Here is a 22,830-nt window from a genome sequence, read left to right as displayed (position 1 = left end):
GATGTTAGTTGCAAACAGACTTAAACAACCTAGTTTCTTGGTGTCATAGAAATGACATGCCATTGAACCTTAAAAAATGTAAAACGGTGTGCTTTTCACGTAGGTCTGCAGACCCTACTTCATACGCAATACAAAACTTTAGGTTGGAACAAGTATGCAGTTTTGGTGATCTGGGGTAACTATGGACCCCAAACTCAATTTTAATCTTCACGTATCTTAAACGGTTTTTAAAGCTAAAGGCGCTCTTAGTTTTGTTAAACGTTGGTCTAAAGAATTTAGAGATCCGCTTACCACTAAAGATGGCAAATAATTTTTTTAATCGATTAAATAATCAAATGATTTATTGCAAGGTATAAAAAAATAATTGCAATTAATTGCAATTAATGTAAAAAAATCGATTAATCGATTAATTCCAATGTTTTTAAATAATACGAAATTGCATAAAGACCACCACCAAGTTTCAGCGCCGAATCTTGTATTATAATGCTCTATCACAGAGTCCCAGACATATCCTAAAAGAGAAAATGGCCTATAGTTGAAGTTAAGTAGCACATTGACCTTACATTTTTCAAAATGTGTGCAGCAAAGTAAAAGAATTGCTTCTTGCTTGAAAGACTACGTTTTGCAACTTTGCGTAAAAATAAAACCAATAAAATATAGGTTCTTATTTCAGACATTCAAATTCTGTTGGTATATACACAAAAACAAAAACGGAAATAAAATTAAAATATCGTATTAAAAATTCATTTGTCTAAGCATAAATGAAAATATATTTATTGAAGTTAGGAAAATTCATTCTCTGTTCAACCAAGTCTGAAGAAAAAACAATTTTGATAAACGTTTTGTTGTCAAACGATTGCGTTTTTCGGTCGCAGTTACACCCGCTTTTGAGAAAAGCCGCTCACCTGGTACTGAGGTATCAAGTAGATAACAATACTTTTTTGAAAGTTCGTACAGTTTTGGGTAAACGGTTTTCATTTCTTCCCAAGCATCAATAGTGTTTCGACTTAGTTCTAATACCTGACAATTCAAATAAAAGCTCAATTCATCTTGTGAAGATGTAAAACCGTTGTCCTTCCTCCTTCTTTTGTGCACTAGAGTTTTGTGAGGAGCCCAGAGGTCAAACTCATTCTCTACGGATTCCACTGACGACTCGCTGCCCGTTTCCATAGTATCATCTGCAACTGTTATTTCAGTACGTAAAAACTTTATAACTGGGGACTACGCTAATGGGTCTTTGAAATGAATTATTTTGAATCTCGGGTCGAGTAATGTTGATGCAGCCAGCAAAAAAGAATGTTCGATTTCAGTATTTGGTTAATATATCAAGCATGTAAAGGGTGATTTTTTAAGAGCTTGATAACTTTTTTTAAAAAAAAAACGCATAAAATTTGCAAAATCTCATCGGTTCTTTATTTGAAACGTTAGATTGGTTCATGACATTTACTTTTTGAAGATAATTTCATTTAAATGTTGACCGCGGCTGCGTCTTAGGTGGTCCATTCGGAAAGTCCAATTTTGGGCAACTTTTTCGAGCATTTCGGCCGGAATAGCCCGAATTTCTTCGGAAATGTTGTCTTCCAAAGCTGGAATAGTTGCTGGCTTATTTCTGTAGACTTTAGACTTGACGTAGCCCCACAAAAAATAGTCTAAAGGCGTTAAATCGCATGATCTTGGTGGCCAACTTACGGGTCCATTTCTTGAGATGAATTGTTGTCCGAAGTTTTCCCTCAAAATGGCCATAGAATCGCGAGCTGTGTGGCATGTAGCGCCATCTTGTTGAAACCACATGTCAACCAAGTTCAGTTCTTCCATTTTTGGCAACAAAAAGTTTGTTAGCATCGAACGATAGCGATCGCCATTCACCGTAACGTTGCGTCCAACAGCATCCTTGAAAAAATACGGTCCAATGATTCCACCAGCGTACAAACCACACCAAACAGTGCATTTTTCGGGATGCATGGGCAGTTCTTGAACGGCTTCTGGTTGCTCTTCACCCCAAATGCGGCAATTTTGCTTATTTACGTAGCCATTCAACCAGAAATGAGCCTCATCGCTGAACAAAATTTGTCGATAAACACATTTCGAACCGAACACTGATTTTGGTAATAAAAGTTAGTAAGTCTATTCATGATGAAATGTCAAAGCATACTGAGCATCTTTCTCTTTGACACCATGTCTGAAATCCCACGTGATCTGTCAAATACTAATGCATGAAAATCCTAACCTCAAAAAAATCACCCGTTAGTAGGTCGAATTCCAACGTATTTTCACGTCCAAAATTGGTTTTAGCATTTAGCCTTCAGCTACTCCGGTAGCAGCTTGCATATTTCGAAGATCATCATTAGCTTTCAAGAATGATAGAGAAAGAGATTGCGCAATGCGCATGTTTGCTTTCAGTCAGCTGTTCTTGATGACGTCACAGTTGACTTATTATTCGCCCGCGCTTTTGAAAGTGAATTCGAATTGTTGTATAAATTGTTAAATTCTATATTTTTAAAATGCGTTGTGCAGTGTTCGGTTGTAATAATAACAATGGTAAAAATAGTGCTGCGAAGTGGAGATTTTTTCATTTCCCTAAGGATAAAGCCGCATTAAAACAATGGATTCATTTTTGCCGTCGGACGGACAAAATTAACGTTAAAAATGCGTGCGTTTGTGAAGTGCACTTCGCGCCGGAAGCTTTCGAAAGAAATTTGCAGTTTGAAATGGGTAATTATAGCATTTTGATAACAATAATTTTACTTTTATAACCCAACACTCTTGCAGGTTTAAGTTCGCGGAATCCAACGAAGTTGCTACCCAGCGCTTTTCCCACGTTAACCACTGCTCCTGCAGAGGCTAATGAATGGCAGAAGAGGATGGAGTCTCTTTCCAAAAAAGAGATGTTGACAACAATCTTGAAGAATACCGACCCTGTTGAAGTATGTGTATTTCCTATTCTTTTTAGACAAAGGCTGAATAGTGTTGTTAGCAGAAATTAAACGCCTCAAGATTTCCATTAAAACTGCGGAATTCCATAGAAATAATTTGGAGCAAAAACTTAGCTGCATTTTCACCAACGGCCAGGTAAGTGCCGAAATTCTAAAAAGTATGTTGCAAAATATATTAAAGTTCATTACACATATCATTACAGATTGAAAAATTAAGGGATGGAAACAAACGGCGGAATTAGAAAGAAGAAGACATAGCTAAGTCGATCACGCTATATTCAACGAGCCCAAAAGCGTACAAACTTTTGAGGAGAAACAACTTTCCTCTACCAGGTGTGCGCACTCTGCAATGGTGGTCAAAAAAAATTGACGTAGCTCCAGGTGTCATAGAGCCGGTGATGAAACTGTTGAAGGCAGCAACTGAGCTAACACAAGCGCAAAAAATTTGTGTACTCAGTTTTGATGAAATGAAGGTCAGAAAGAGTTACTGCTACGATAGATCCACTGATTCGACATTGACTGCAAAATGATTATGACTGCAAAATGACGAAGGAAGTATTGTTTAGCATTTTGTCAAACGTTAAAAAGTGCGGTTACAATATTGTTGCCATTGTAAGCGATTTGGGTGGATCAAATAGAGGCTTATATAGTGATCTTGATATTAATGCGGAGAAACCTTGGTAAATTCACTAAACAATTATTTAAATTATGAGATACTTTAAATTGTGTTCTTTTTTTCTATTGCAGGTTTTCACACAACGGAGACAGGATTGTGGTTTTTGCTGATGTCCTCCACTTAATAAAACTACAAAGAAATCATTTTTTGGATAAGGGCTTTACTATCAATGGAAAAATTGTTAGAAAAGACATAATTGTGAAGCTGCTCTCGCTAACGTCCAACGAGCTGTCCATCACGCACAAAATTTCCCAGAAACATTTGTCTCTGACAGGCCACAAAATTGTTCTCCCACACAATTGCTCAAGCAATAACTCGAGCGGCTAGTTTAGGTCTACTAGATAACGAAAATTGGGAGGAATGCCATCGACTTTTCAAAATTGTAAGTAATATTTAAAATATTAATTAAAATGTTCATATATTATAAATATTCATTTTATAGACAAGTGACTGGTTTGACGTAATAAATGTCAGGGTGCCCAAAGATGGAGTGAGGGAACGATTGCACGCCTACGGTTTGGCTTTGAACAAACAAAATAATGTATTGGAACAGATGACGGAGCTGGTTTCATCAATGAGAGTCATTGGTAAAAATGGTTTGCTTCCATTCCAAAAAGGTAATACTCAAGCTACATATATATTTAGATAAGTTGATTTTCTACAGTTTTTGATTTTACTTATGATTTACAGCAATAATGCTTTGAAATTGCTGCTGGATGACTTAAGACAGCAGCACAAAATTGATTACGTTTTGACCTATCGATTGAACCAGGACGTTTTGGAAAAATTTTTTGGCGTAATCAGGTCAAAAGGCGGTCTTCACGATCACCCTGACAGGCAGGAATTCAAATATAGGCTGCGTTCCTATATACTTGGTCACAACGAAGGAGCGATCACAGAAGAAGGCAATGTTGAAGTCGACAACACACCAAATTTGGAAGGAAATTACTTATCTCTAACCGGTAATTATCAAAATATTAAACGTACATAGTATTATAAACCTAAAACTACAGAAAACATTATTATAAAAAAACTAGCTGACCCGGCAAACTTCGTTCTGCCCAAAATAGATTTTTTTTTCATTTCAAAAATTACACTGGTATTGGTTTTAATAGAATATGAACGATTTTTCCTAATTTCATTGTGTATACTTTAACAAAATTTTTACAAATCTTTCTTTTGTAAACATTGAACGGGCAGATTTTCGATATGATCCAAACATTCAATATATCGCATCTGTTCAAATCGGTCAGATGTCAGTAGTTTGTCAATATTGCAATGCAGTAAAATTTAAAAATGAACTGCGAGGGTTATGTTGCGCCGGGGGAAAGACGTTGCATTCCATGTATAATACCGAGGCATCTCCGAGTAAAGCAATGTTCTCGCGAACGGATCACTGGCGCAAGTTGCAAAGAAACTTGTTAAAGTGGTTGCTGGTGGTATTTCCGTTCGCTGTACTATGTTCTCTGCGTTGAAATAAACTCGCTGGCCATTCTCCAAATGGGCTGACAGATGCACAACAGTAGGATGGCGTTCATGAATTGCAAATGAAAATATTCTCCAGATTGCTTCATTGCAGTTCACATATCTGCCCATTTGAAATTTGCTAATTTCATCTCGTTCAACGCCAATAACCGCCATATCGCTTCCTTTGGTGACATATCTGCAAACATACTTAATTGATTTTATTGAACTGCAATACTCAACATTTATATGTGTTTTGAATGCCTTAGACAAAATTGGCGAATATGGAACGATCCATGTGTTATCAACCACGAAATTCTTTCCTTTCAATTGAGTGATGAATGTTCTGCCATTGTCAGCGGGTGAGCGACGCCGATAGAGAGGGTATCCGTCGTTTCCAGTTTGAGTTTCCGAAATAAAAGCACGGGGACAGCGTTTTTTGCATTTACTGTCCGACATACAAACCGAAGATGGATCGTGTTCTCCGCATGGCCCATGAACCATATTGGCCATCACCACTTCGTGCAACTCTGGATCTATTTCAACATCAGGAATTTCGGCGGAAATGATGTCATCAATTTGGTCAGGTGTAATTTTCTCCACCATCCAAAGAAGAATGTGTGCGTGGGGCAAACCTCTCTTCTGCCACTCCAATGAGTACATTCAGCATCGAACAGTGCCATATACACGTTGTTTCGTAATAAAGTCCATCGAACATCTGAGTTTTTGTTTAAACACGCGTGCTGTAACATCGTGGCGATCGCTTGGTGATTGACCGGGATGCAATAGATTCGTAATGTCTGGCCATTTTGGATTGCAAGTTAATGTAACAAACAAATCCGGCCGTCCATAATTGCGCACGTAAGTCATCGCATCCTGGGAGTACTCATGCATGTGTCTAGGACTGCCAATGTATGTCGATGGTAAAATATAGAGTCGACCAATATCTGTAATATCCGCATCACCATTCATTGCATCTCTTACGTGAATATACTCTTCAAATCGCAACTTCGACTGATCGTATTGCATGTAATTAAGTCGTTCTGTCTCAACTTGAACATACATGTCAACTGCATTGAAATAACCGTCCATATCTCAGTAAATGGTTGTCATAGGTTTGGCGAATCATCATTCGATATGCGTAAAACTTCATTGAACTGACTTCTTTATTTGTCTCGACACCTAAAAGCTTAAATTACCTATATGAAGTAGCAAACAAAAATTTTTTTTTACTAACCATTCACCGGATTTATCATCTTATATCCTAAGTGATATCCGTCTTCTCTACGGCAGAACATGAGCGGATATTGCATTGCGTCGTAAGACCGATGTGTCTCACTTATCCGTTTTAGTGCGTTTTGATTTCTACGTTTGATAACAATATCACGCGACTGCAAATTTTCTCCAACAACAACAACTGATATTTCGCTAACTGTAGGTGCATTATATTGTCTTTCATGTGACCCTGTTGGTCTTTTGTCCGCTTGTATGATTATACTATGATCATCTGTTGGCATACGTTCCAACGAAATCGTAAACAGTTTAATGAGGCCATTTTGTTCGTGTAACATTTGCTGCAATTGTTCGATTATTTCTCTTTTCGTTGTATTAAAGATAGCACAACGCCGATTTACTTCATCATGTGAATCTCCCAGAAAGTAAATTTGGAGATATTTGTGTTCTTGATCTGGATGCGGCAACAGCGATCCAGCGAGATGAAACATTTGCCCATGAACGTGTATAATTGGAGGAAAGCTCTGTAGTTTCTGTCGAATATTGTTTGGCAAAAATACCTTAAACGTTGGATTGTAGTTTTGTTCATTTACAATTTGCTTTAAGAAATGGCTCGAGTGAGGAGATTCACCGTAAAGCAGCTGGAACAATGGCTGTGGTGGTGGAAGCAATTCTGGCAACGGTTCATTTTTAAATTTGACTGCATTGAAATATTGACAAACTACTGACATCTGACCGATTTGAACAGATGCGCTATGTTGAATGTTTGGATCATATCGAAAACCTGCCCGTTCAAAGTTCACAAAAGAAAGATGTTGCCGCTGTTGTCGTCGAATAATCGCATGTTGTGATCTTACTTCATCACTTTGGTGAGCACGAACTTCCTTTCTTCTCGATCGTTGTTGCTGATTGTGAACTTCCCTTCTTCTCAATCGTTCTTGCTGATTGTATGTTTGGTTGACATCTTCTAACTGGTGCGTGCTACTCTCCAGCAGTCTATTTCGTGGTGATACCCTCTCAATAACACTTTCCCTTTGACGTGCTCTGCTATTTCGTGTTCTCCTTGCGGCCTGGGAACTCCGAGAAGTGTTACCATACGTACTGATTCTTGACATCGTAACAAATATCTAATTGGAAATGATCATTCATTTGCATAAAGTTCATATAAGGTTTTACGGACCAATAACTTACCTTTGAAAACTCCAAAAATGAATGAATTAAACTAAGGAAGCAGATCAATTGAATGATAAATTCCAATGTACATAAATCGGTATTCGCCAACACGCTAATTTACTTTCACTAAATAACTCACTTTTTAAAACAAAATATATCAATATATCAGTAAAGCAAGGCGCATTTTTATTGCCCTCTAAATTTTGCGTGTTCGATTGCAAAGCAAAATTGACGTTTAATTTAATTTGTGTTTGTTTCATAAAACTGCCATTTCCATAAACCAAAAATAGCACGTAACACAACCAAAATTACCATATAACCGCTGCAGCAATAACAACCAAAATGTCGTGCTAGGTGGAAAATGAGATAAATATATGGTGGATTAACAACCAAAATAATTAAAGATTGTAAGGGAGCTACCACGTCCCCTTTTTCGATAACGCCAAGCTTTATGGGTGAGAATGGTGTTGTTTCCTATAGCAATATACCAATTTTCATGTTCCTACCTTAAACACTTTTGAAGATATTCACCTTGAAAAGTTCAGTTTGTATGGGAGGTACCACGCCCCCTTTTCCGATTATCCCTTCTTTTATGTGTAAGAAGGCTTTTGATACCATATAGGTCTATACCAATTTTCAGGTCCCTACCTTGAACCCTTCTTCCCTTCACAGATATTCTGCTTAAAAAATTTAGTTTGTATGGGAGGTACCACGCCCCTTTATTCGATAGCCCCCGGTTTTATAGGTGAGAGTGGTGTTGTTATCCTGTAGCTCTGTACCAATTTTCATGTTCCTACCTTAAACACTTTTGAAGATATTCGACTTGGAAAATTCAATTTGTATGGGAGGTGCCACGCCCCCTTAATATTTTATTCTGATTTTAAGACATGACCTGCGCGTGGTAATAACAAACAAATCCCCCAAAGGAAGTATTTCATTTGGTTCAGCCGTTTTCGAGTTTTAGCGTTACAACTATACACCATTTCATTTTTATATATATAGATGTATTTATGTTAACAAATGCAAATATATACTTACATACAAACTAAGTTTTTGCATACTAACCACTGTTTTTTATCCTAATTATACTAAAAATAATAACTAACAATTTATTCCATTTATTGATACGCATGTATGTATGTTTATTATATTTTTGCAGGTAATATTTTTCAACGTGTGTCAGTTGATCTGAATTCCACTGACCCAATCGAAAAAAATGATGACTTGGAGATTCTCAACAACGACGGACTTGAGAATTTGGCAGGGTACATCTGCCACAAACTCGGTAAAGACAACCCCGAAATTTGTGCCAATTCCGAAAATTGTTCGTCCCATACTTGGGTGGATCACCTTTCTGAAGGAGGAGTCTCAAAACCAACAGATATGTTGATGGAGCATATGAGAGCCTTGCAAGCAATATTTGACGACGTCAATGGTAATGATTTGCATATATGTACAAATTACGTCCAGAAGCACATATGTATGTAGATTTAAGTGATTTTGTAAATTGTAGCTCGAAAATAAAAGAATTATTTTTCAGAGCTAGAATGTATTTTAGGATTCGTTCCTTAAATAAAAAGGCACAATTCCGATTTCTTTGGCGCCGCGATTTGAAGGTAGAAGAGGAAGTCCTCCTGATTAAAAAACATATAAGGTTATAGGGTCCGCAAACGCTTAGTTTAGGAGATATTCGGCCTTAAAGTTCAAAAACTCGCAAAATTGGACCATTTCAAGGAGTTATTTCACCACTTTCAACACACTTTTTTCTCATTTTTCACATCAAATTAATTAAATTGCACTATAATCTTTTAAATAAACCTATATTTACTCTTTTAGCACGTTTTTTACATAAAAAATCTTTATTTTAAAAATCACATTTTACACTTGTGTGAACCTCATTTGTTTACCAAAAATTACGACGCAATGGAGCGCTGCCATGTGATGATAAGGCAATTCGCTGAAATTCCTCTTTTTCGCAAAAATTCCTCTATTCATGCATATGAATATTTTCTTTTTTAAATTTATTGAGCAAATAAGTAATATTATATACATGTATTAATATTATATGTATATACATACATATGTGTAAATAATATTATATAATAATATTACGTAATAAAGTGTGAAGTATACAGTACAGTACGAAAACTCTAATTTTATTTCAATATGTGTGCATGATAACCAAAAAATATAACCACTTCATACCCAAAACCCATATTTTAAATATAATAATATATATATTGTCACCTAAAATACAAACCAATGTATCATCAAAAATAAATGGAAATCGCTGATAGATATAATAACCAAAATTTACCATTTTATAACGAAAACTTAAATTTTGAGTGCATGATAACCATAAATTAAACCACTTTATACCGAAAAGCCAATATATTTTTTTTATTTTCAACGCAGAAAGGGGTACTACGCGAAAGTACTTCAGTCACCCCGGGTATTCGCTCGGCCAGGGTTATTTTTTTAGAGCGCGGCCGAAGGCCGCCAACGCAGAAAGGAGTACTACGCGAAAGTACTTCAGTCACCCCGGGTATTCGCTCGGCCAGGGTTATTTTTTTAGAGCGCGGCCGAAGGCCGCCAACGCAGAAAGGTTCACTACGCGAGAGTACTTCGGTCACCCCGGGTATTCGCTGATGATTTTATTATAGTATAAAATTGTAATATGTACATATATAAAAATGTTATATTACAATCATATGTATAATATAATAGGGGTATTCTCTTGCTCTTGCATGATTGCAGATTGCAAAAATACTACACCGAAATATACAAAGGCACGAGAGCATCCATTGCAGAATCTAGTGATATATGAGCGACTGATTCAGTCAATTTATTGTAAATGACTATTGTGCATGGCTATTGTGAATTGGCGCACCTTCTGCATACATTTTTAACAAAAAAAACTGTAATAAAACTTTATAATTTAAATAGAAATTATAAAATCTAATTAAAATTTACCTTCCTCAACAATTTAACGTCAAAATATGACTTTATGTAAAATGGCAACTACAACAGGGTTGCAATTTTATTTTTGCGTGACATTGCACGCTAATATACATGGGTTTTGGTCTGACATATTTCACAGCCCTTGCAAATATTTTTCTGCGTGTGTTTGTTGTTGTGCCGTTGTAAATCTGCAATGCTTGCACCGTGCACCGGGTTTTGCAAGAGCAAGAGAATACCCCTAATATTATCACACGATTTTACTTATCTGTGTTTATTAAATAAAAATCACATATTATTCATATATGTATGTATGTATATAGAAAAGTGTTCACATATTCAATTTTAGCTTGAAAAATCTTCTTTATAGTTTGTTTATAGTTAATAAAGAAAAAGGAATCACTCGAAAGTACAAACAAAGAAAACGCTGTGAAACGCTAAAAAAACCTTCACTTTTGGTTTTTAAGGTGTGGCAATGCTGGTTTTCCTCGTAAATATAAACACTCTAAGCCTTTCAGCCATAAATTTGGTAAGTGATTTTAAATTACTAAATTTGGCTGAAAAATTACAAAATAAAAGTGAAAAGTGAACTTATTTCAATGTTAAGAGTGTATATTTAAATATAGTGAGTGAAAAACGTCGGGAGGATGGAGTCATGTGTAGAAGTTCACGCAAGTGAGGAAAGTTCTCTGATCGCCATTCACTTGGGAGTGGCCAGAAACGATTCTTTTACATATGACTCAAGCAGCTCACGACTTCCGGTCTTTGACCAAGTATCCTCTGGGTAGCCTAAGAACATCCGTTTGAAGGCGAGCTAACGTGAGAAGGCGAAACATCCCCTGCATAGGGTTGTGCGCTGGGTTTGGGACCCGCCACGTAAAAAAACACCCCCAATGAAAAAGCAAACACAGCCTCGGATGAGAGACCCCCCTTTTGATGTCGACCATGGCAAACGAAATAAGGACTATGATTTGAGGGCATGCACCTGGAATGTCCGGTCCCTTAATTGGGAAGGTGCCGCTGCCCAGCTGGTAGATGTCCTCGTAAAGATAAAGGCTGACATCACCGCCGTCCAAGAAATGCGATGGACGGGACAAGGACAGAGACGAGTAGGTCCTTGTGACATTTACTACAGTGGCCATATAAAGGAGCGCAAGTTTGGTGTTGGATTCGTGGTGGGAGAGAGACTCCGTCGCCGAGTACTATCATTCACTCCGGAGAATGAACGTCTAGCCACAATCCGCATCAAAGCGAGGTTCTTCAACATATCGCTGATTTGCGCCCACGCCCCGACGGAAGAGAAGGACGATGTGACCAAAGATGCTTTTTATGAGTGCTTGGAGCGCACTTATGAGAGATGCCCCCGCCACGATGTCAAAATCGTGCTTGGCGACTTCAACGCCAGGATGGGCAAAGAAGGTATCTTTGGCACTACGGTCGGTAAATTCAGCCTCCACGAGGAAACATCCCCAAATGGGTTGAGGCTGATCGACTTCGCCGGGGCCCGAAATATGGTTATCTGTAGTACTAGATTCCAGCATAAGAAGATACATCAAGCTACACAGCTTGATAAGCTGGCCGACAGGGGTAATGCTCGAAAATTCTACGAAAAAATGCGGCGACTTACAGAAGGTTTCAAGACCGGAGCATACTCCTGTAGAACCCCCAAAGGTGATCTAGCCACCGATGCCCAGAGCATACTTAGATTATGGAGGGAACACTTCTCCAGCCTGCTGAATGGCAGTGAACACATAGCACCAGGAGAAGGCGAACCCGATACCCCAATCGATGACAATGGAGCAGACGTTCCATTGCCTGACCATGACGAAGTTCGAATAGCAGTTGCCCGCCTGAAGAACAACAAAGCGGCAGGGGCAGACGGATTGCCGGCCGAGCTATTCAAACACGGCGGCGAAGAACTGATAAGGAGCATGCATCAGCTTCTTTGCAAAATATGGTCGGATGAGAGCATGCCCAACGATTGGAATTTAAGTGTGCTATGCCCAATCCATAAAAAAGGAGACCCCACAATCTGCGCCAACTACCGTGGGATTAGCCTCCTTAATATCGCGTATAAGGTTCTATCGAGCGTATTGTGTGAAAGATTAAAGCCCACCGTCAACAAACTGATTGGACCTTATCAGTGTGGCTTCAGACCTGGAAAATCAACAACCGACCAGATATTCACCATGCGCCAAATCTTGGAAAAGACCCGTGAAAGGAGAATCGACACTCACCACCTATTCGTCGATTTCAAAGCTGCTTTCGATAGCACGAAAAGGAGCTGCCTTTATGCCGCAATGTCTGAATTTGGTATCCCCGCAAAACTAATACGGCTGTGTAAACTGACGTTGAGCGGGACCAAAAGCTCCGTCAGGATCGGGAAGGACCTCTCCGAGCCGTTCGATACCAAACGAGGTTTCAGACAAGGCGACTCCCTATCGTGCGACTTTTTCAATCTGCTGCTGGAGAAAATTATTAGAGCTGCAGAACTGAACCGAGCAGGTACAATCTTTTATAAGAGTGTACAGCTGCTGGCGTATGCCGATGATATTGATATCATCGGTCTCAACACCCGCGCCGTTAGTTCTGCTTTCTCCAGACTGAACAAGGAAGCAACGCAAATGGGTCTGGCAGTGAACGAGGGCAAGACGAAATATCTCCTGTCATCAAACAAACAGTCGTCGCACTCGCGACTTGGCACTCACGTCACTGTTGACAGTCATAACTTTGAAGTTGTAGATAATTTCGTCTATTTAGGAACCAGCATTAACACCACCAACAATGTCAGCCTAGAAATCCAACGCAGGATTACTCTTGCCAACAGGTGCTACTTCGGACTGAGTAGGCAATTGAAAAGTAAAGTCCTCTCTCGACGAACAAAAACCAAACTCTATAAGTCGCTCATAATTCCCGTCCTGCTATATGGTGCAGAGGCTTGGACGATGACAACAACCGATGAGTCGACGTTGCGAGTTTTCGAGAGAAAAGTTCTGCGGAAGATTTATGGTCCTTTGCGCGTTGGCCACGGCGAATACCGCATCCGATGGAACGATGAGCTGTACGAGATATACGACGACATCGACATAGTTCAGCGAATTAAAAGACAGCGGCTACGCTGGCTAGGTCATGTTGTCCGGATGGATGAAAACACTCCAGCTCTGAAAGTATTCGACGCAGTACCCGCCGCGGGAAGCAGAGGAAGAGGAAGACCTCCACTCCGGTGGAAGGACCAAGTGGAGAAGGACCTGGCCTCGCTTGGAATATCCAATTGGCGCCACATAGCGAAGAGAAGAAACGATTGGCGCGCTGTTGTTGACTCGGCTATAATCGCGTAAGCGGTGTCTACGCCAGTAAAGAAGAAGAAGAGTGAAAAACGTGAAAATATTCTGTGAAACATGGAGAAATAACATGTGTTCTTAGGGCAAATTTTGAATTTTTAAACGTGAATATTTTTAAAAATATTAGCTATTTTTACAAAATTGGATTGGATATTCCTCCTCTAGAGAAGCCCCCCTATCCGTACATACCCCATTTTCCCGGAAATTCGGTTTTTTTACCCCTCCGCCAAAGTAATCGGAATCGTGCCAATAAAAACATAATTGAACATATGTTTAGTAAAAAAAGAAAACTAAATAAAACAATACATTGATACTTGGTTACAAAATATTCAATCTTTTTATTTACATGTACATACATATATGGTTGAAACAAACACAGCAAAGATTGTCTCTTTTTAAATAATACAATGAATATTCAAATAAATGAATATGTAGGTAAATGTTCAATATAAAATATTCACTTATATTGATATCTTTTATTAATATTCACTTATATTGATGTTAAATTTGATGATATTCATGATTTTGTATGCCTGCAATACAAAATTACTTCTTATTGCAAAGAAAAACAACCAACTGAAAATCAGCTGATTGTAAGTTGGTCAACCGTGACGTATGTAGATGCGCAGAACGAACAAAATTTGGACTCGTCATTGCGCAATGTTGTTTCTATCATTCTTGATTACCTTTAATACTTCATTTTAGCCACTTAACTATTTCTTTGCATTTTACAACAACTGCATTTACTTTAGGACTGTTCAGTGAGTTTTCACATACCAAATTGAGGGTGTATGCAAAACAAGGAATATGGCGTTTTTTGCCAAATGAATCATGTACTGCTTTTACAATGTTTGCACCATTGTGGGTCACTACAGCCATTACTGCTTTTTCATCAATAGAAAACTCTTTCAAAGCAGCAATGAGAACTTCAGAAATATGTGATGCATTATGTGCTTCCGTTTATTTATAAACGCCAATTGTTCCATTAAATTGCTTCGTCCATGAATGGTCACACCAAGCATGCTATTCATTTCTAGATCAGTCCAGATATCTGTCGTTAAACTCAAAAAACTCAAAGAAATGAAAACAGATTTTAGCATTGCTACACATTTTTCTTCTTCTTCATCGTACATTTTTTCAATGTGAGCCTTGATGGTATTTCTTGTTGGGTCTTTGTAAAGAGGAAAATGATGCTTCATGAAACTTAAGAAGTCTTTACCTTTTAAAAAATAAATGAACAAAAAGCGTCATTAATTATCAATTTGTTTTGTAATGCATTTTAATATACCTTCAACAAAGTCAAAAGGCAGATTATCCTTGATAACCATTTCCACTATTCCATGCTGTAGCTTTTGGTTCTTTGAGCCATAAAGCGAAAAGTTTTCAATATTTTGGAAGACTTAGAAATGAGGGGTTGAGGATTTTTACTGTTACAGCTGGGTAGTTCTCTCATGCTGCTTTCATTCGGTTTCTTGCTGCTGAAGCTTGGCCCCTCACTCAAAGGGCTTTCATTAATTGGTTTGCTGCTGCAACTCGGCATTTCAATCGTGGTGTCAGTGTCATCATCTCTTAGGGAAACATTGTCTTTAGATTGCAGAGTCTAATTTGTACACATATATTTATATATAACTAGAAGAAATTTAAAATGTAATACCGATTGCTCCATCTTACCACCAATTTGCAGGCTACAGTTGCATGCTTTAATTTTAAATGCTGCAACATATTTGATGTGTTATTAGAAAATTTTAAATTTTTGCGGCAAAGTTGACATTTAACGTAGTTATTGCTTATTTTATTAAAAAACTTCCACACTTCGCTTTTAACGGGCGCCATTGCTCTTCAAACAACTGAACGTAAAATGCGTTTGACTTAACCGTAAATGCAGTGTTACCAGACATTCATTTGTTGATATTAAGCTACGTTGACATATTGGAATTTAACTATGTTTACACCGTTTCCAGTCACTAATGACTGATGCGACCAATTTCGACCCTTGTACGCTAACTTAGATGACATAAAATGTATTAAATTTCAAAATGCTGTTTGCGATTATTTTGCAATTACTCGAGTAATAGTCGAGTAATTAGAAAAGGTGTTTCGATGCAATTAAATCGTAAATTGAATGAAAATAATCGATTAATTTATTCAAATGATTAATCGTTGCCATCCCTACTTACCACAAAAATTCTTTTTACATCTCTGGTGAGGCCTATATTAGAATATGCTTCTGTGGTTTGGAACCCTACTTACCAAGTCCATTCAGATAAGTTAGAGTCCGTTCAAAAACAATTTTTACTTTTTGCCTTAAATCATTTGCATTGGGATTCCAGTTTAAATCTTCCCCCCTACACTAACCGCTTAAAATTTATAAATCTCCCGACACTCCCTAGTCGTAGGGAGATGCTTGGTATAATATTTCTTGTAAAACTCATGAATGGGTCAGTCTGTAGCCCATCTCTCTTATCTGATATTAATTTTAACGTTCCCGCTCGCTGTACCAGGCAGTTTAGACCCTTACTTTTAAAATTTTCTAGAACAAATTTTGAGTTAAACAAACCATTCCGCCGTATATGTCATGATTTCAATTCTCATTCCAGCACATTTGATCTAACAGACTCACTCTTTACCATTAAAAAAATTATTTTATCTACTCTCAATAAGTAACATATAAAAATTATAAACTTTAATTTAATTCTTAATTTTGGCTGTTGAAATTTTTGTTTCTGTAGCTGAGCAGCTTAAGATCGCAATGCTTAAAACTCTCTTGCCTTTTATGACTCGGCTAATTCCGCTCGTTCGCGGATTGCGTCGAGTGGGCGGGAGGAGGGTAATCGTTGGGTTTTATTATAACATTTCGATATCACCTGAAATGCAAATGTACGCACCTGAAGACAAGATAATTTCTTTGTTGAAAGGATTTAATAATGCAGTATCACTTCGAGACTTCGCCGGTATTTCAATACATTCTGTTCAAACTCTTCAGAAAAATTTAGTCGAAAAAGTCCTACCAATGAAATTTGTGAATTTTACGGAGACGATGCAGTATCAGTTTGAGTAGCATAACAATGGTCCGCTCGCTGCCGGTCTGGAAATTTCGAAATTTCGATTTACACTGATGGAATAATGTCACTAGCGGAAAAAAGGCAAAAAGTGGTCGACCAAAATAGTACATATTGTTTATTTATTTATTATTATAAATAGAAAAAAATAAGTTGACGTTTTATTAGAAATACGAAAAGACTTTTTCGACTACCCAATATGGTTGGCATTGTTAGTAAATTGTTTTTTCTGTTGGTCGAATTTCGACCACTGGCTAGAGATAATAGATAAACATATTTTAAGTCGCTAATAGCCCATGTCTCCAATTCTCCTTTCTTAAGGGGCTATACCAGTGTAACGCATGAAAAATTAGGCGATTTTCATGAATTTTTTTAAGAGAAAGTATGCGACTGAATATTTGGAACTTCTTTGCATATAATAAGGTATATTTTCAGCTATATTTTAAGATTTTGTTTTTACAAAAATGTTGAAAAATAACAGAGTTATGTGCTGTCCTCAGAGGTGCTAAAAAAAAGTGACCCAACTGCTGACATGATTCCGGCCGAATGAGTAGCTAAAACAAAAAAATTCAAAAAGTTTATTAAACTTAAAGATATTTCCTATACAATGACCTACAATCTTTGAAAAATATCAAAAATTAAAAACATGGCGTAATTTTGGAAAAAAAATCGTTTTTTTTTTAGGTAAAAAATTGTCGTATTTTTAATGCCAAATTGAGAATTTTCAACCAATCAAAAAGATGATGTCAGCAATTTTGAAAAATGTCGTTTCGAGAGAAATGCGTTTAAAGTTTCACTCACATATGATTATACCTGCGAGCGGTCTCTCCTTTGCCATCCAAAAACTATTCAAGATTTGCCGATTCCGCAGGATATTTTTAGAAAAATAAACTATCGAAAAAGCATATAAAAAAATTTTTTTTTTGAAAGTGTCACACTGGTATGTCACAATGGTAAGTTGTAAAATTATATGAAATTAAACTTTTGTTCACTTTTCATACATTTTTTTTATCATTTCCGTTTTGTGATGATGAGGAATTCTTAAAGAAGATAAATAAAAATTTTCGTTTTTCTAACAAACCATGTGCTGAATATGTCGGACAGTGTGTGAGGTTGACGTTTTGCACCATACGGTATTTCCCTGACTATGCTTCCTACTTAGCCCTTCCTTACTAGTTGCTTATTTTTTTAAATGTAAAGTGACAAAAATTTATTCCAACTTGAATTACGTGAAACTTTTTTGATTTTTCGAAAGGAATTGGAATTTTACAACTTCTCGAAACTCCTATGTGAATGTGTGCTGTCTCTTTTTGACGTACACAAAAGTTCCTATTCGAAAACCCGTAAATATTGATGCTTTTAACACAGAGACGACTGCACGACAGCGAAATTTTATTGTTTCCAAATGTCGTCTTGAAGCCAACTTCTTGAACATTTTGAAGACGGCAGCGGCATATTGAACAGCTGGTATAAAAAACTTCGTTATTGCTGTACTAAAACTGTTCCCTTGAATAATTTTTTTGTTCAAAGTGAAAATATAAGTTAAGTAACATACCCAGCCTGCTTCGCTTTATTTTAGTAAACATAAACTAGTAATCAAGAAAATCATTAAAACGTTTTTTCTTCAGGTGTAATTAATCTGTTATTTATTCTCATAAATGTAGTTTTAGTTACAAACTTCAATACGCTTAATTATGATTCTGCTCAAAAACAGATCAATAAAGATAATTTCCCATGTGCATTCAAAGTCTGCGCAGCCCCCTTTTTTCTGTGCACCTGGTCCGAGACCGGGAAATTTTTTCAGGTGCTGACTAAAGTTCATATTAAGTATCGAGCCGATTTTTTCTAGTTTTTCCAATATCAAATCAAGTTTTCCCTTAATTTTTTCTATTTTAGGCACAAAGATATACGGTTATGACTAAAACAAGCTCTACCATTTTCATTGACTTATCTCACACATTAGCCAATAGATGCGGTACATATAAAGTTAGCAGGAGTTCGGAAATCTTTATATTAGGTATATGGTCTCCATTCAACCATTTTTAGCACACAGACATACTACTATCAGGAAAGGATTCTCGAGATACGTGTTTTCACCTAAAAGTGGGCGGTGCCATGCCCGTCGTCCAATTTTGACCCCTAAAGGCCTTTCATACCATCTCGGGGGTAAGAATTGATGTCTTTGACATTTAGGTATTGATTTATTACGCTTTTAGTAGATTTGAACAGTACCGTTACCTGGGGAATAAGCGGGGTTATCTTCCGACGTCATCCATTTTCACACTGTCGGTAGGAGTTTCTATAATATTCGCGCATAGCAAGTTTAGTTGTTGTAGTTTTAGTCGTTTAGAAAACATGTACACTATACATATTAGCGGGAGTGACCACGCCCACTTTTTCAAAAATTCTTACACACAGGTACCCCTTGCCACTGCGATCTCCTGTACCAAATTACAGCTTTATATTTTAATTTAGTGCTTAGTTATGGCACTTTATATGTTTTCGATTAATTGCGATTTGTGGGCTTGGCAGTGGTCCAATTACGTCCATCTACGAACTCGAAATTTTGTTTATAACAAGGAACTTGCACACCAAACTTCATCAAGATATCTTTTTTACTCAAATTGCAGCTTGTACGGACGGTATCGTCATCCTGATCATTTATTATGTATATATAACCCTATATCTATATCGATTAGTTTTAGGTGATACGTACACCCGGTAGTTGAACAAAACTATAATACTCTGTAGCAACTGGTTGCAAGAGTATAATAAAAATGTCATGTCTCATATAGTAGTATACCTGATAGTTTTTCTAATATGAAGAAATTATTATTTTTTTGCACAAATGTGCCATTGATAAAATTCAAAAAGAGGATCTCCTATCTTTTTAACAATTTTTGCTTATTTTTGTGTTACAAAGTTAAGAAGCGCTAAATGTATGTATACACTAATTAGATAATTCAATCATGGTTATTGATATGAGTATAATTTTGCCAATTTGTATGAATGCATGCAAAATAGTATGTATAACTAATTTAGATTTGTACATTTAATTACTTTTTTTATTTTTTATATAATATACTCTCTTAATAAGTATTTTTGTATTATGTACATACATAACGGGTGATTTTTTTGAGGTTAGGATTTTCATGCATTAGTATTTGACAGATCACGTGGGATTTCAGACATGGTGTCAAAGAGAAAGATGCTCAGTATGCTTTGACATTTCATCATGAATAGACTTACTAACGAGCAACGCTTGCAAATCATTGAATTTTATTACCAAAATCAGTGTTCGGTTCGAAATGTGTTTCGCGCTTTACGTCCGACAAATTTTGTTCAGCGATGAGGCTCATTTCTGGTTGAATGGCTACGTAAATAAGCAAAATTGCCGCATTTGGGGTGAAGAGCAACCAGAAGCCGTTCAAGAACTGCCCATGCATCCCGAAAAATGCACTGTTTGGTGTGGTTTGTACGCTGGTGGAATCATTGGACCGTATTTTTTCAAAGATGCTGTTGGACGCAACGTTACGGTGAATGGCGATCGCTATCGTTCGATGCTAACAAACTTTTTGTTGCCAAAAATGGAAGAACTGAACTTGGTTGACATGTGGTTTCAACAAGATGGCGCTACATGCCACACAGCTCGCGATTCTATGGCCATTTTGAGGGAAAACTTCGGACAACAATTCATCTCAAGAAATGGACCCGTAAGTTGGCCACCAAGATCATGCGATTTAACGCCTTTAGACTATTTTTTGTGGGGCTACGTCAAGTCTAAAGTCTACAGAAATAAGCCAGCAACTATTCCAGCTTTGGAAGACAACATTTCCGAAGAAATTCGGGCTATTCCGGCCGAAATGCTCGAAAAAGTTGCCCAAAATTGGACTTTCCGAATGGACCACCTAAGACGCAGCCGCGGTCAACATTTAAATGAAATTATCTTCAAAAAGTAAATGTCATGAACCAATCTAACGTTTCAAATAAAGAACCGATGAGATTTTGCAAATTTTATGCGTTTTTTTTTAAAAAAAAGTTATCAAGCTCTTAAAAAATCACCCTTTATATGTTTGTATTAGGTTGTCAGATATCCGCTATTTTGCTCTTTATTCAATGCTTTATAAAAAATGTCACAGTGATCAGATTTAGTTCAAATATGCACCGTTTCGTTCGGTAATCTGTTTCCATCTAAACGCCTACTTCATAATACCCTCCTCGTAGAAGCCCTCCTCCTTATTTGCGAAGAACTCGGACAACCACTTTTCACAAACCTCTTTTGAGTTCAACTTTACACCAACAAGGGCGTTCCCCATGGACAGGGACAGCTGGTTATCACTTGGCGCTATGTCCGGGCTATATGGATGCGATAAAACCTCCCATCCGAGCTCCCATAGCTTCTGACTTGTCATCAATGAAGTGTGTGGTCTGGCGTTGTCCTGATGGAACACTACACACTTCCTGTTGGCCAATTCTGAACGCTTCTGGTCGATCGACTGCTTCCAGCGGTCCAGTTGTTCGCAGTAGATGGTAGAATCAAGGGTCCGGCCATATCCGAGCAGCTCATAGTAGATGATGCCCTTTTAATCCCACCAAACACACAGCAAATTCTTCCTGGCCGTTAATCCCGGCTTGGCCACTGTTTGGGACGATTCACCGGCCTTCGACCACTACCGTTTTCGCTTGATATTATCGTATGTGATCCATTTTTCGTCGCCAGTCACCATCAGCTTCAAAAATGGGTCGAGTTCGTTCCCTTTCAGCGACATATCTCAGACGTTGATTCGGTCCAGAAGGTTTTTTTGCGTCAAAACATGCGGCACCCAGCCATTAAGTTTTTTTGTGTATCTAGCCTTCTGCAGATGGTTTAAAATGGTTTGGTGACTAACTCCCATCTTATGGGCGATGTCAAAAGATGCCACATGCCGGTCTAACTCGATGTTTTCCATGATTTGATCGGTAATCTTCGTCATAGGTCTTCCGCCGGCTGGCCTATCCATGGTATCGTGCTCACTCGCTCTGAATCGTCGAAACTATTCACGGAACGGAACGTTTCTCTAGAGGATTTGCCTTAAACGAAGGAAAAATTTAAAATAGCGCGAATTTCTGCGTAAGTGAACTACATGTTTACACGTTCACAACTGTTGAACCCAATATCCAAACTAACCGTGCATAGCGTCGTTTTGTAGGTTATGTCAAGATCTTTCAAAGATGTATCTGTCGAATCGCTATTAATTTTGTTAAAAAAAAAAAAAACAAACAACATGTATCAATTTTGTGATCTCTAATAAAACTGTCATCTCAATCGAAATATTGGCATCTTTGTTAAATAAAATGTGTATACCATTTTTGTCTCATCCTTTTTATCTCCGTCTTCTGTTTATTGTAAGAGCGAGTTCAGCAGAGCTCTCTGTTTCGCGTATCCTCGGCATGACAACGTGTTAGAAAAAGAGAAAGAGAGCAATCGCGGCGAATTCGATCAGTTGCGTTTCAGACAATGCTCGGATGATGCAATATTGGGCATTAGTTGCTGAGCGTCATAGAAGAGTGGTCACGAATTGTCACAGCCGAGGAAATGCACAACTCGCAGCAATATTTCAGAGGCGGCTTTAATAATGGATAGCCACAACCCCATTCCGACATCAGAAGTGGGATCGCCTCAGCCCCAAGTCAATCCTGATGACCGTTTGTGCGCCTTGCTGGAAATGCAGCATCGCAATCTAATTGAAGTACTTAGTGCCGTGAAAAATGCACAGGCGGCACCAAGCGCGTCCAAATCAGTTACGTTCCCGAAGTTCAACCCTGATTCCGCTGGTTCCAGTGCATCCACCTGGTGTTCTACGGTGGACCTTATTGTAGGGGAAAATCCTCTGGACGGCAGTGCTTTGCTTATAGCGCTAACCAAATCCTTGGAGGGTGGTGCTTCCAACTGGCTCTCACAAATCTGCTTTGCAGGAATGACATGGATTCAATTTAAAGAAATGTTCCTACAA

At 37.8% G+C, this 22,830-nt stretch overlaps 1 protein-coding gene across 3 annotated transcripts; it reads left to right on the top strand.

The window, feature by feature from the left end:
• The first annotated feature begins 2,120 nt into the window (after window positions 1-2,120).
• LOC125778801 (uncharacterized) lies at window positions 2,121-14,036 on the top strand. Of its 3 annotated transcripts, none has more exons than XM_049458096.1 (7): window positions 2,121-2,712; window positions 2,770-3,069; window positions 3,137-3,613; window positions 3,681-3,991; window positions 4,052-4,226; window positions 4,300-4,571; window positions 8,639-14,036. In XM_049458096.1, exon 7 carries the CDS (start codon window positions 11,331-11,333, stop codon window positions 13,773-13,775), a length of 2,445 nt encoding a protein of 814 aa, XP_049314053.1. In that variant the 5' UTR covers window positions 2,121-2,712; window positions 2,770-3,069; window positions 3,137-3,613; window positions 3,681-3,991; window positions 4,052-4,226; window positions 4,300-4,571; window positions 8,639-11,330; the 3' UTR covers window positions 13,776-14,036. The 3 variants fall into 3 exon arrangements, with proteins under 3 accessions (XP_049314053.1, XP_049314054.1, XP_049314052.1); XM_049458097.1 differs by having other exon boundaries at window positions 2,121-3,069; window positions 8,639-8,959; window positions 9,020-14,036; XM_049458095.1 differs by having other exon boundaries at window positions 2,121-3,069.
• Window positions 14,037-22,830: the final 8,794 nt, after the last annotated feature.

This window comes from Bactrocera dorsalis, chromosome 5 (genome assembly GCF_023373825.1).
Source record: "Bactrocera dorsalis isolate Fly_Bdor chromosome 5, ASM2337382v1, whole genome shotgun sequence".
Taxonomy (NCBI): Eukaryota; Metazoa; Arthropoda; class Insecta; order Diptera; family Tephritidae; genus Bactrocera; species Bactrocera dorsalis.
The sequence above is the reverse complement of the archived record's forward strand: the minus strand, read 5'-3'. Positions and strand labels throughout refer to the sequence as shown.